Source organism: Myotis brandtii, unplaced genomic scaffold (assembly GCF_000412655.1).
Source record: "Myotis brandtii unplaced genomic scaffold, ASM41265v1 scaffold521, whole genome shotgun sequence".
In the NCBI taxonomy this organism is placed as follows: domain Eukaryota; kingdom Metazoa; phylum Chordata; class Mammalia; order Chiroptera; family Vespertilionidae; genus Myotis; species Myotis brandtii.
In genome coordinates, this window is record NW_005369870.1 from 4,271,842 (window position 1) to 4,283,794 (window position 11,953).

Here is an 11,953-nt window from a genome sequence, read left to right on the forward strand (position 1 = left end):
TGGGTTGTAAGCTCAATCCCCAATTGGAGGTGTGCAGGAGGCAGCCAATCAATGATTCTCTCTCATCATTGATGTTTTTATCTCTTTCCCTCTCTTTTCCTCTCTGAAATCAATAAAAATATATTTTTTAAAAAAGTAAAAATAGACAAATAGGACTACACCAAGCTCTGAAGCTCTTGTTCATCAAAGGTTGAAAAGCAACCTATGGAATGGGAGAAAATATTTACAAACATAAATCTGATAAGGGGTTAATATCCAGAATACATAAAGGACTCCTATAACTCAACAACAAAAATATCAAATAACCCAATTTAAAAATAGGCAGAGTGCCCTGGTCAGTCTGGCTCAGTGGTTAGAGTGTCAGCCCTTGGACCAAAGGGTCTCGGGTTTGATTCCCAGTCGAGGGCACGTACCTCAGTTGCAATTTTCCTAGGCCGGGTCGGGGCACATGCGGGAGGCAACTAATCAATGTGTCGATATTTTTCTCTCTCTCTCCCCCTGCTCCCTCTCTTCCACTCTCTTCCTCTAGAACTCAATGGAAAAAATAGCCTCAGGTGAGGATTTTTAAAAAATAAGCAAAGCATTTGAATAAACATTTCTCCAAAGATGATATACAAATGGTCAACAAGCATATGAAAAAAAATTCTTACTATCACTAATCATAAGAGAAAGGCAAATCAATACTGCATTCAGATATTATCTCCCACCCACTAAGATGGACAATATAAAATTTTAAAAAACACACACACAGAAAATAACAAGTATTAGTGGGGATGCAGAGAAGTTGGAACTTTTTTGCCTTGTTGGTGGATTGTAAAGTGGTGCAATCACTTTAAAGAACAGCATGTCAGTTCCTCAAATAATTTAAAATAGATCTGCCATATTATCCACCAACCCTGCTTCTGGGTATATATCCAAAAGGATTGAAAGCAGGGTCTTGAAGATATATTTGTATACCCATGTTCATAGCACTGTTCACAATAGCCATGAGGCAGAAGCAACCCAAACACCATCAATGAATGAACGGATAATCAAAATGTGGTATATACATACAATAGACTATTATGCATGGAAGGAAATTCTTTTATATGCTACTACATGGGTGGACCTTAAGGATGTTATGCTAAAGTGAAAAAAGGACAAATACTATATGTTTCCACTTACATGAAGTATCTAAATTAGTCAAATTAATAGATATTGAAAGAATGCTACTAGATATACAGATATAGAGAATGGTGGTTGCAAGAGGTTGAGAAGAGTAGGCAAAAGGGACTTGTACCTAATGAGCATAGAGTTTCAGTTCTGCAGGATGAAAAGTTTCTGGAGATCTCTTTCACACAATGTAAATATACTCAACACTACTGAACTGTACACTTAAAAATGCTTAAGATGATAAATGTTCTATCACAATAAAAAGAATTTTTTAACCGTTCTATGCTATTCCAATGTTTACAACTTTGTTAGATAAATAATAATAAGGATGATAATATCCATGACAATGTCAACGGAAATAAAAACCTCCATTGACTGAGCTCCTGAAAACAAACAAAACTATGTTTCAGTTTTTATAAATTTTAGTCTATTTCCTATGTATCTTTACTCCTGGGGTACAGACCTTTGGGCGGGCCCACTGAAGACCTGGGGTGTTTATGGAGGCCCTTCATCCTTAGTAGCCCTGGAAGTTCAGTTTTTATTCTCCAACCGTGTGAGATGGCCAGAAGATCTGCTCAGACTCGCAAGCTATCATCTGTCAATTATGAATCAGCAAATCCCGCAAAGGGAAAAGTGACAGTCTGTCAGGCTGAGCTTCTCTTCTCTCTAGATCTCCATCCCTCAAACCCTTGCTGCCTTGATGCTTTCCGGTATTTAAATTTTTTAAAAAATATATATTTTATTGATTTTTCACAGAGAGGAAGGGAGAGAGACAGAGAGTGCCAGAAGATCTGCTCAGACTCGCAAGCTATCATCTGTCAATTATGAATCAGCAAATCCCGCAAAGGGAAAAGTGACAGTCTGTCAGGCTCACCTCTCTGAGCTTCTCTTCTCTCCAGATCTCCATCCCTCAAACCCTTACTGCCTTGATGCTTTCCAATATTTAAATTTTTATTCAGCTTTTCTAATTATTCTCCATAGGGGAGATGGTATCATGCTAGTCTGCTATATCTAAAAGCAGAAATCCTTGAGAACTTTTAGAAGATTTGAATAGAGAGACCTTCTCAGTGGTGGTTTAGATTACAGGCCAATGTGAAATCAAATATATGGGATTTGGGCTGGAAGACCCTAGTTTGAGTCATCTTTACCATAACCTGTGAGATGTTGGGAAAGCCTCAACTCCTGGGAGTTTAGAGATGGATACATTTCTAGTGAGTGGACAGCATGTATATAGACATAGGTATGATGTAGGTTCTTGGCCTCATTGTTCGTTCTGTTTTATCTCCATTTCTACTCGTCTTTCATCTTTTGCATCATTTTAATATATGCTCTCCTGAAACATCATGTTTCATTGTTAGTCATCTTAAATTCTCTCTGGTAGTATTTTAATTATTCTCAATAGGGGAGATGGTATCATGCTAGTCTGCTATTCATTATTCATTCATTAAAAGAAACATGTTTACTCCCTGATCCTCACCAATTAAATTGAAATAATGATCCCTTATTTAGTTTACAAGACTGAGGTTCAGATCACATGAGATAACGTATATAAAAGTGCTTTGTAAAGCAATGTACCAGCACAATTAATTTATTTGAACCTGGGAGTCATGTTCAATGTATTTTCTTCTTTGCTCTTCAAATTCTGTCCATTAGCATGTCTTGCCAATTTAACCCCTTACATTTCTATCAAATCTGTCCACCTCTATCTTCACCAAAACTTCTTTGACCAGGCCACCATCATCTCTCACTTGAACCATGTCTTTTATTGGTCCTCTCTCTTCCACTTTTCCCCCCACTAAATAATTTTCCCTATTTTACTCAGCCTCATATTTTTTAAATGCAAAACTGATTGTGTTACTCTCTTGCTTAAAATACCATTCAATAGCTTCCAAGCATGCTGAGGGAAAAAATCAAAACATTTGACTCAACTCTGCACGGTTTAGCCCTTGCCTTACCTCTTCCCATCACAATCTGTGCTCCAGTTCCATGGCCTTCCTTCAATTGCTCCCTGCCTTAGGGCCTTTGCACATGCCGTTCTTGCTCCTCTCACCCAGCCCCTCCCCTTGGCCCATTAGCTAGCTAACTCCCATTTATCCTTCCAGTTTCTCAGCTTAAATATCACTCTCTCTGAGAAGCCTCCTGACCGCCACACCTAGGTCCTAGAACTTGAAGCCTCTCTTTTATAGCAAGTAAATAATTAATGGTGTAAGCATTTCATACTGTCTGTTTCCCCTGCTGAAATATAAGCTCCTGGGTAGCAGGGACACATTTATCTCATTTATTACTGAATTACCAGTGCCTGATAAGTTCCTGATGCACAGCAGTGCTCAATAAATACTTGTGTCATCAATGAATAAATGCATTCTTGGGTACACAGCAGCTGACAATTTGTTTTTCTGCCAGAGGCTGGGGAGTTAAAAGGTGTGAGTGCTAGGAAGCAGAACAGAACTTTTTTGGTCATTCCTCCCTCTATCCTTCTCACATGATACACTCACCGTTCGACCAAAGGAGTATCTGTTTCATCATAGGCTACCCCAAAAGTGCCCCAAGTGAAATACTGCTAAATCATGGGTTTTTGTGAAGCTACATGGGGCTGAATTTTCCTACCCAGAAGCAATAACTTTTCAGAAATATTTTATATAAACACAAGTACATTCATATATATTCTCCCTACACACACACATATCCTGTGTACAAAGGTAGCTTGCTCTTCACACTGCTCTGTAGCTTGCTCTTCACACTGCTCTATAGCTTGCTTATCCCATGTAACAATATAGCTTGGAGATTGTTCTGTATCAGTTGATATAGCTTGCTTATTCCATTAACAATATAGCTTGGAGATTGTTCTGTATCAGTTGATATAGAGCTACTTCATTTTTTTTCAGACTTGTATTCTTTTGAATGCATGTCTCATAATTTATCTGTACAGTACCTTATTTATGGACATTTAGGTAGTTTCCAATATTTTGCTATTGTAACTACCAGTGCAATGGATATACTTGTATATATTTCATTTTATACATATTTGGTTATTTGCATGATAGAATACCTAGAGGTGACTCAGAAGTATAGACATTTTAAGTTTTGGTAGATATTAGTTAAATATTACTTGCCACATTTAGCACTTACTTAATACATACATTTGGTTTATGTACAGTAACATCATATTATGTCTTAATATCTAGGAAGCCTTTAGAAATTTATTTTTAACCTTAGAATCAACTTTTCTAGTGTCAGAAAAAAAAACCTTGTTGGCATTTAAAATATTTATTTTATTGATTTCAGAGAGAAAGGGAGAGGGGGACTAAGCCTGCAACCTGGGTGTGTACCCCAACAGGGAAGGGAACCATGACCTCCTGGTTTATAGGTCAGTGCTCAACCACTGAGCAATGCTGGCTGGGTGGGATTTTTATTGAGAATGCATTGAAGTTAAGATCAGCTTACCATATTATCTTATCCTTTATAATCACTTTTAGTAGATTCATGTTTTCCAGGTAAAAAACTTATCATCATCAAATAATGAAAAATTTACCTTTTCATTTCTCATGACGAATATTTTTTGGGGAGGTGGAGAGTGAGAAGGCAGCAGCTTCATCTTTTTTATAAGATTCTTCAAATGGGCAACGGCTTAAAGTTTTAAAAGTATAAAAGAGCCAATAGCAGAAAAATCACCGTATGACCCCCCCACACCCCCCGCCCCGCTCTCCTCCCACAGGCAACCATTGTTCTTTGTTGTTTCTTTTATATCCTTTTACAGATAGCCCACATGCAAGCAGGCCAGTACAGCTGCCCTAAGAATGCTTCTGGTGACAGTTTCAGAAGCCCAATAAATAGCTGGGCTGTAGAAGGTCAAATGCAGCCAAATAGGGGATCCTCTCCTGTGTCTTGTCTCCTCTGTGACTAGACAAGTAGAACAAGAAAAAAAAATGGGCTCTGCATCCCAAGATAGTTCCACACCCTCTGATAGAGAGCCCCAGACCACACAGGCTCGGGAGAGTTTGGGCTCTGGCTTCTGCTTTCAGGACATTTATTTTTCACCAGCAAATTCTACCTCCTTATCTCTTTCACACAGATGAGTCCCAAGCATACATGTTCTCTCTTTGTATTATCAAAACAGCCCACAAACATCTAGCAACTTGTAGCCCATGCTATGTTTAGGGCCTGAGATTTGGGGTTGGATGTGGGCTTCCTATTTGTGGAGTCATCTCTTTCAGAGTCGTTCAGTGTCCTCCAGGTAACGTCTCAGAGGGTCGCCTGAGGCCACTGGAGCACCAGGCCGAGGTTTCTTCCAGGATTCTTCAGATGGCAGATCTTTCCCACTCCAGCCTGCCAGGCATACCCTGCCTGGGCCTCCTGGCTCAAGAGATAAAATGAAAAAATGGTAACTCCCAACAGCTGGTTCAAGAGATACCAGTCGGGAGGGAGCAGGAGAGAAGAAACTTGTCAGGGAGCTCACAAGAGAAGCAGAAGGAAACGCCACTATTTATAGATTCTTAAGCCAACAAAAGTACCTCCATTATTTTTTTGTCTGGAAGACAGATTCAGAGAGGAAGCCCCAAGCAACAGTTCAAGACAGACACTTCCTGTGGCCAAGTGGATAAGGGCAGCCTGCATCCATGGGACAGGGTGAGCCACGCCAACTCTCCATGGGGCTTGCTGGACTCTCAGTGGCCCCTCCATCACTATGTGTTTTCATTAAAGGAAGTAGGATGGTGGTGGAGGTGATGGGTGGTGTGACTATGTTGAGGAGTGGTAATGGGTGCTGGTAGTGGAGGTGGTGATGGTGGTGGGGCTATGCAGTAACAACAGAGTAGGTTGTGGCAGTAAGTTTGTGGTCATAATTGATGGTGGTAAGATGGTGATAATGGCTAACATGGATTTATATTCTTGTCCCAGGATCATATGCGTAGAAAATATGAGTAGAGGTGAGCAAGATTCTGGATTTTATTCATTGCTTCAGGATTGGGACAAGAAAAGGGGTCAACAATGAGAACAAGCACTGCTCTTATTAATAATAATTATTATTATTATTATTATTATTACTGTTTAATTTAATGGGTCTTATGTGTCTGACCCTAAGCTAAGTAGTCTTCCCATCAATGTTTTCACTTTTGTGGTTTCAGTTACCATGGTCAACTGTGATCTGAAAATATTAAATGTAAAATTCCAGCAGTAAACAATTCATACGTTTTAGGTTGTGGGCCACTCTGAGTAGCATGATGAAATCTCACACAGTGTGCTGTCTGGGATGTGAATCATCCCCTCGTCCAGTGTATTCATGGCATATGCTACCCACCCCTTAGTCACTTAGTAGCCATCTTGGTTACCAGAGAGACTTTTGTGGTACCACAGTGCTTGCATTCAACTAACCCTTATTTTACTTACTAATGGCCCCAAACCACTCACATAACTTTTATTACAGTATATTGTTATAATTGTTCTATTTTATTATTAATTGTTACTGTTCATTTCTAATTGTGACAAATTTATAAATTAAACTTTATCATAAGTGTGTATGTATAGGAAAAAATATAGTATATAGCACCAATTTTCAACCTTTTTCATCACATGGCACACATAAACTAATTATAAAATTCTGTGGCACACCAAAAGTATATTTTTTGCCAATCTAAGAAAAATTAGGTATAATTTTTGTTTATTTACACTGGATGGCTATTGTTGTGCTGGCTGTTTTCACTTTTTTCTTTGACAATTTAAGGGAAAAGAGGTCAGTGCCCCTGACTAAACAGTCAGGTTTTGCACATTTAAAAAATTCATATTGCACACCGGTTGAAAATCTCTGGTATTCTATAGGATTTGGTACTGTTTGCAGTTTCAGGCATCCCCGGGGTCTTGGCATGTATCCCCTAGGGATAAGGGGGTGGGGAGGACTACTATATATATATGTGTGTGTGTATTATTGTAAGTAAACTGTAAGTTGTATTTTTAAAATCACCCTGCAAGGAGGAGTGATCACTCTAAGGAAGAGAAAATTGAGGGTCATAGTAGTTAAGTTATTTGCCTTAGCAAGCTAGTAAGTTGAGCCAAGGATTTTTGAGCCCTGGTCTTGCTGACTCCTCAGTCTCTGCTTTTACTTACTTGTCACAATTACCTAGTCTCTATGTTTTCTCTCTTTCCACACAGCCCTGGGGATCAAGAGCTGCGACTTCCAGGCAGCAAGAAACAATGAGGAGCACCATACCAAGGACATCAGCTCCAGGCGCCTAGTTGTGAGGAGGGGACAGCCCTTCACCATCAGGCTGCACTTCCGGGCTCCAGTCCACGCATATCTGCCTGCCCTAAAGAAGGTGGCTTTCATTGCACAAACTGGTAAGTGGAGCAGGCCTGGGCCCCTTTGGCAGCAGGACTGGAGGGTTCTTTCCCATCACCCTCTCAGGGAACTAAGGGACAAATGACCTACATGGTACCTGGACCTCAAGAAGTTTTGCCCACCCAGCAGGGGCTGTTGTGAAGAGAAGATAACGTGCATAATAAGTCTTGTTTAATATGATTCAGATGTTGTTTCGCAGCATTATTACTAGGGGGTTCCTTTTAGTTGCAAATATAATATCAGTTCTGTAGAAAAGCCTGAATGGGATCTAATCCAGGCTGAATATCACATTTAATTGTTACTATTTATTGGATCTGTACTACACGTCAGATATTCGGCCAAGGGATTAACATGCAATATCTCATTAAGACCTCACATTGACACCCGGAAGCAGGTATTATTACCATGCCCATGTCATAGACTATAAAATGTCTAAATGTAGGTCCACGGGCACAAGAGAACTTGTGTGCTCCCATCACCTTCTATTGCCTCCCATTAATGGATGGGCCTCTTATTCTCCTCCCAAACTAATTTTTTAACTGCTCCAACTTTGTTATACTTGACTCTGTTACTCAGTTGTGACCAAGGGGTCCAAATGACCCATTCGTCTGGTCATTTGTGACTGCAGGAGAGCAGCCTTCCAAGGCCAACAGGACCCAAGCCACCTTCCCAATTTCCAGTCTGGGGAACCGGAAGAGTTGGAGCGCGGCGGTGGAGGAAAGAGATGCCCAGTCCTGGACCATCTCTGTGACCACGCCCTCCGATGCGGTCATTGGGCGCTACTCACTCCTGCTGCAGGTCTCACGCAGGAAGCCACGCCTCCTAGGCCAGTTCACCTTGCTCTTTAACCCCTGGGTTCGAGGTAAGTTTGGACTTGGGTCAGCCCGGGCTGCACAGGGTCCTCAAGGTACAGGATGGGTGCAGCTCTGGCAGGGAGCGCCTGCCCCAGGCCCCAGTGGACAACTCCCTCTGAGGGCAGCACCGGCGCTCCTTCTTGGGGAGTCTGCTTCCTGGATGAATGGCCTCTCAGATCCAGAGTCCTGTTTTGGTGTCACCCCTGGCAGAAGCAGCCTGGGGCTCCCCACTGAAAGCAAAGGCTCATCTCACCACCAAACTCTGGTGTTGGCTCAGGCTATTTGGTCATAGGAGACACGAGTCAGAGATGACCCTGGGAGAGCTGCCCTTTATTGTAAAAGGGCAAGAACTTAGGGATAAGCTGCACTGTTACCTCCCTGGCTCCCATAGACTATCTCTAGGTGAATCCAGGTTTTTTGAAAACTGAGGTTTATATAATTTGGGGAACCCTCTTTTAAAAAAAAATACAAAATTTTGAATTGCTAAGGTCCCTCCCAGGGCCTGAAGGGGGTCTGTGCTAGTGAGGGGCCCCAACGCTTCAGTTCCATCAGCTTCACAGTAAATCTGTCCTGCTTCTCTCCACTTGCTTCTTCTGTTCTCACTACTGAAGACTGCTGGGTTCTCTCCATACTGAGGCCTGGAAATATCCCACTTGTGCCTCAAATTCCAGGGCTGGCCTCCTGTAGCTCAGCGCCTAATGGGTGGGCTTTCCTGCTGCCCAACCAGCGGCCACCTCTGGCAAAGATCAGCCCAGGCTGTTGGAGCTATTTCCTCTAGAAGAGCTCATCGGTATTTGGCCCCAACAGGCGCCAACAGGGCATCTATTCTTCTGATGATTGAGTCTGTCTTTCCTTCCCCCACCCCTTTGGGATAAAGCAAGTTTTATTTAGGTAGAGAAAAAGAAGGAGGCCAGGGCAAGGGCAAAGCTGTGAAAGAAGTGAAAAGTCTGTGTCCCAGCAGACGTGGGCCAATTTGAGAGTGAGTTTGCTGTCTTTGCGTTTTAAATCTGCTACCAGCCACCTTAATACTTTGGTCTCCCTGAAGGGGCCTCCTTACAAGGCAGGGCTTGGAAATGGGAGGAAATTTTTAAAGAAATCTTCCCAGGTTCCTGCAGCCCCATCTCCAGTTCCTGACTCCCTTTTCATGTGGTACCTGAATCCCCATTGGCTCCCTATCTCTCCTACCCTATCTCTGCTTCTCTAGTCTCCAATCCCCCCTCCTTCCTCAGTTAACGGCTTTCTTTGTGCTAAGCATTTTGGGTAGGTGGAATAATGGATAGGAACTAAAATCCAGTCATGGTTGGCTTGTAGGGACAGCCTGTGGTGTGTGTGTGTGTGTGTGTGTGTGTAGGTATGTGTAGGTGTGTGTGTGTGTGTGTGTGTGTAGGTGTGTGTGTAGGTGTGTGTGTGTGTGTAGGTATGTGTAGGTGTATGTGTGTGTGTGTGTGTGTATGAAGGTGTGTGTGTGTAGGTATGTGTAGGTGTGTGTGTGTGTGTGTAGGTATGTGTAGGTGTGTGTAGGTGCATGTGTCCATCTGAGCAGGAGTGCGTTGTTTGCTCTGCTCACTGGGAGGTGAGTAAGAGATTTTCAGAGATTGTCTGGGACTCAGTCTCATTTGGATACCTGGGGATGGGGCTTTCCTAAATTCCAAAGGACATTTTACATCCTAGAATGAAAGTCAGAGCCCTATTCATAAGCAGGGAACTTTATCAAAGGGAGGCTGCACACAAGCAGAGAACAGGAGCATAGTGCTACCTGTGCTCTGATCAGGTATTTCCCAGAGCCCTGCAACCTGGGCCAAACACTTCAGTTTGAAGTGACTTCCAAAGAAGTGGTGTCCAGCTGACTTCATAGAATGTACTTGGGATGGAGGGACAGGAGTCGAGGGCTCCTTGGGCATATGGCTCTGATTTTAGGACTTCCTGATGTCTGATATCCTATCCTTCTGTTGCTTTGAGCACTCTCATCCCAGATGGATGCCTGGTGGGGGGTTGTAAATCTTTTTCTCCTGCTGGTCCCCAGGAACCAGTCTAACACTCCCCCCCGACCCCACCCCCAGCACCAGGTGCAGAGAGACACTGGGAAGCAGAGCAGACCCCCCAGCACTCCCAGCTTCCTAGAGTGGGCAGTGGACTCTTCAAAGCCCCCATCCTCCTCCCCTGCCCAACCCTTGGATGAGGACAGCAGGAGGGGCACCAATAAGAGACCGTGGGAGTCCGAGACCTCCTTGGACACCCGCAGAGCAGAAAGCCAATGTTTTGTCTTTCTCTTTGCCAGCCCCACTGCTCCCTCTCACCCTCTCTTGCCAAATGCTGCTCTTCCCTTCTGCTCCTCCCGCCCCCCCCGTCAACCTATGTTGTATTGTTTTTTTCTAAACACTATTTTGTTTAAATTGAACTTGGGAGAGAGACATAATAGGCCCACTGGGAAGCTCCCTGGGCTGTTGGCACATTCTCTTGGGATGGTAGCACTCTGGCTGCACATGTCTTCTGGGAACGAGTAGGATTTTTAGGGTTGGCTTGTTCCTGGCTGACCATGAAGGCCACCTTGGCTGACACAGAAAGTCTGCCCCCTGCCCCCTCTCTCCACCAGAGAGGAGGCCAGGTCCCAGAGGGGGCAGTGAAAAGAGGAAGTCCTCCCTCAGTCCTCATTAAGCCCAGAGCTGAAGGGGAGACGTACAGCCCAAACTGACCTGGGCAGGGAGGGCCAGAGGCCAGGATGTGGAGAGCAGGCCTAGCACCCCACAGGCCCTCATTCCTGCCTGCCTCTCCCCAGAGGATGCTGTTTTCCTGGAGAATGAGGCTCAACGCTGTGAGTACTTGTTGAACCAGAACGGCCTCATCTACCTGGGCACGGCTGACTGCATCCAGGAAGAGTCCTGGGACTTTGGCCAGGTACAGGGGCCTCTGGGGAAGGTGAAGGGACAGTGCTTGCCCCGTAACCGTTAGTGCTCAGGCCAGACAGAGATGGCAGGTCCAAAAGCCCCTGGTCATGAGGCAACATGTTTAGGACATTTCAGCCATGTTGAACCTCTTTCCCCAGGGCCATATCAGACCATCCTCCACAGCTCCCAGAGTTATCTTCTTAAAGATCACACCAATCAAAGCCCTCTGTTAAACCCCCACTGTCTACAGGATATAAACCCATCCCCTGCACGACACACAGACCCTTCACAGACCACTGCTTTCCTTTCCCCGAGAGCCACCCATGCTCCAGCTCCCGACCAGCCAGCCCTTGGGCATACGGGCTGAATGCCCCCCCCCCCCATTGGAATAGCTTCCCTTCGTTATCACCTGGGAAGCTCCTACCCATCTGTTAAGACCCTCTGAAAGCCTTCCTCAGCCCCAAAGGCAGAGTGAATCTCTCTACTGTGCTAGCTGCTCTGCGTTGACCTGTAGTCTAAGTGGCTAGGCGTCCCCCTCCGCTGCTCACTGTGGGCTTTGCAAGAGCAGGAGCTGCCTTGGTATCCTCCACACGTGGGTCGGTGCTAGCAGGAGCGGTAGGAGTGCACAAAATGGATAAAGATAGAAATGAAAGGAAACAACACAGTCCTGGTCTTCAAGCGTTCACACCTTATCAGGGGAGTCGAATAACAGAACAGGCAAAGGATTGGAC

At 44.0% G+C, this 11,953-nt stretch overlaps 1 protein-coding gene across 5 annotated transcripts in view; it reads left to right on the forward strand.

Moving 5' to 3' along the window:
* The first annotated feature begins 5,478 nt into the window (after window positions 1-5,478).
* Window positions 5,479-11,953, forward strand: part of EPB42 (erythrocyte membrane protein band 4.2) — a 19,296-nt gene continuing 12,821 nt past the window's right edge. The window contains exons 1-4 of one of the 5 annotated variants that reach the window (XM_005877567.2): window positions 5,479-5,778; window positions 7,297-7,482; window positions 8,112-8,345; window positions 11,114-11,232. In XM_005877567.2, coding sequence (XP_005877629.1) covers window positions 5,769-5,778; window positions 7,297-7,482; window positions 8,112-8,345; window positions 11,114-11,232 — 549 coding nt within the window. In that variant the 5' untranslated portion in view covers window positions 5,479-5,768. Of the gene's footprint in view, window positions 5,779-5,812; window positions 6,078-7,296; window positions 7,483-8,111; window positions 8,346-11,113; window positions 11,233-11,953 lie in introns of those variants that run through there. The other 4 variants (XM_014548785.1, XM_014548783.1, XM_014548784.1 and 1 more) reach the window with 4 other exon arrangements.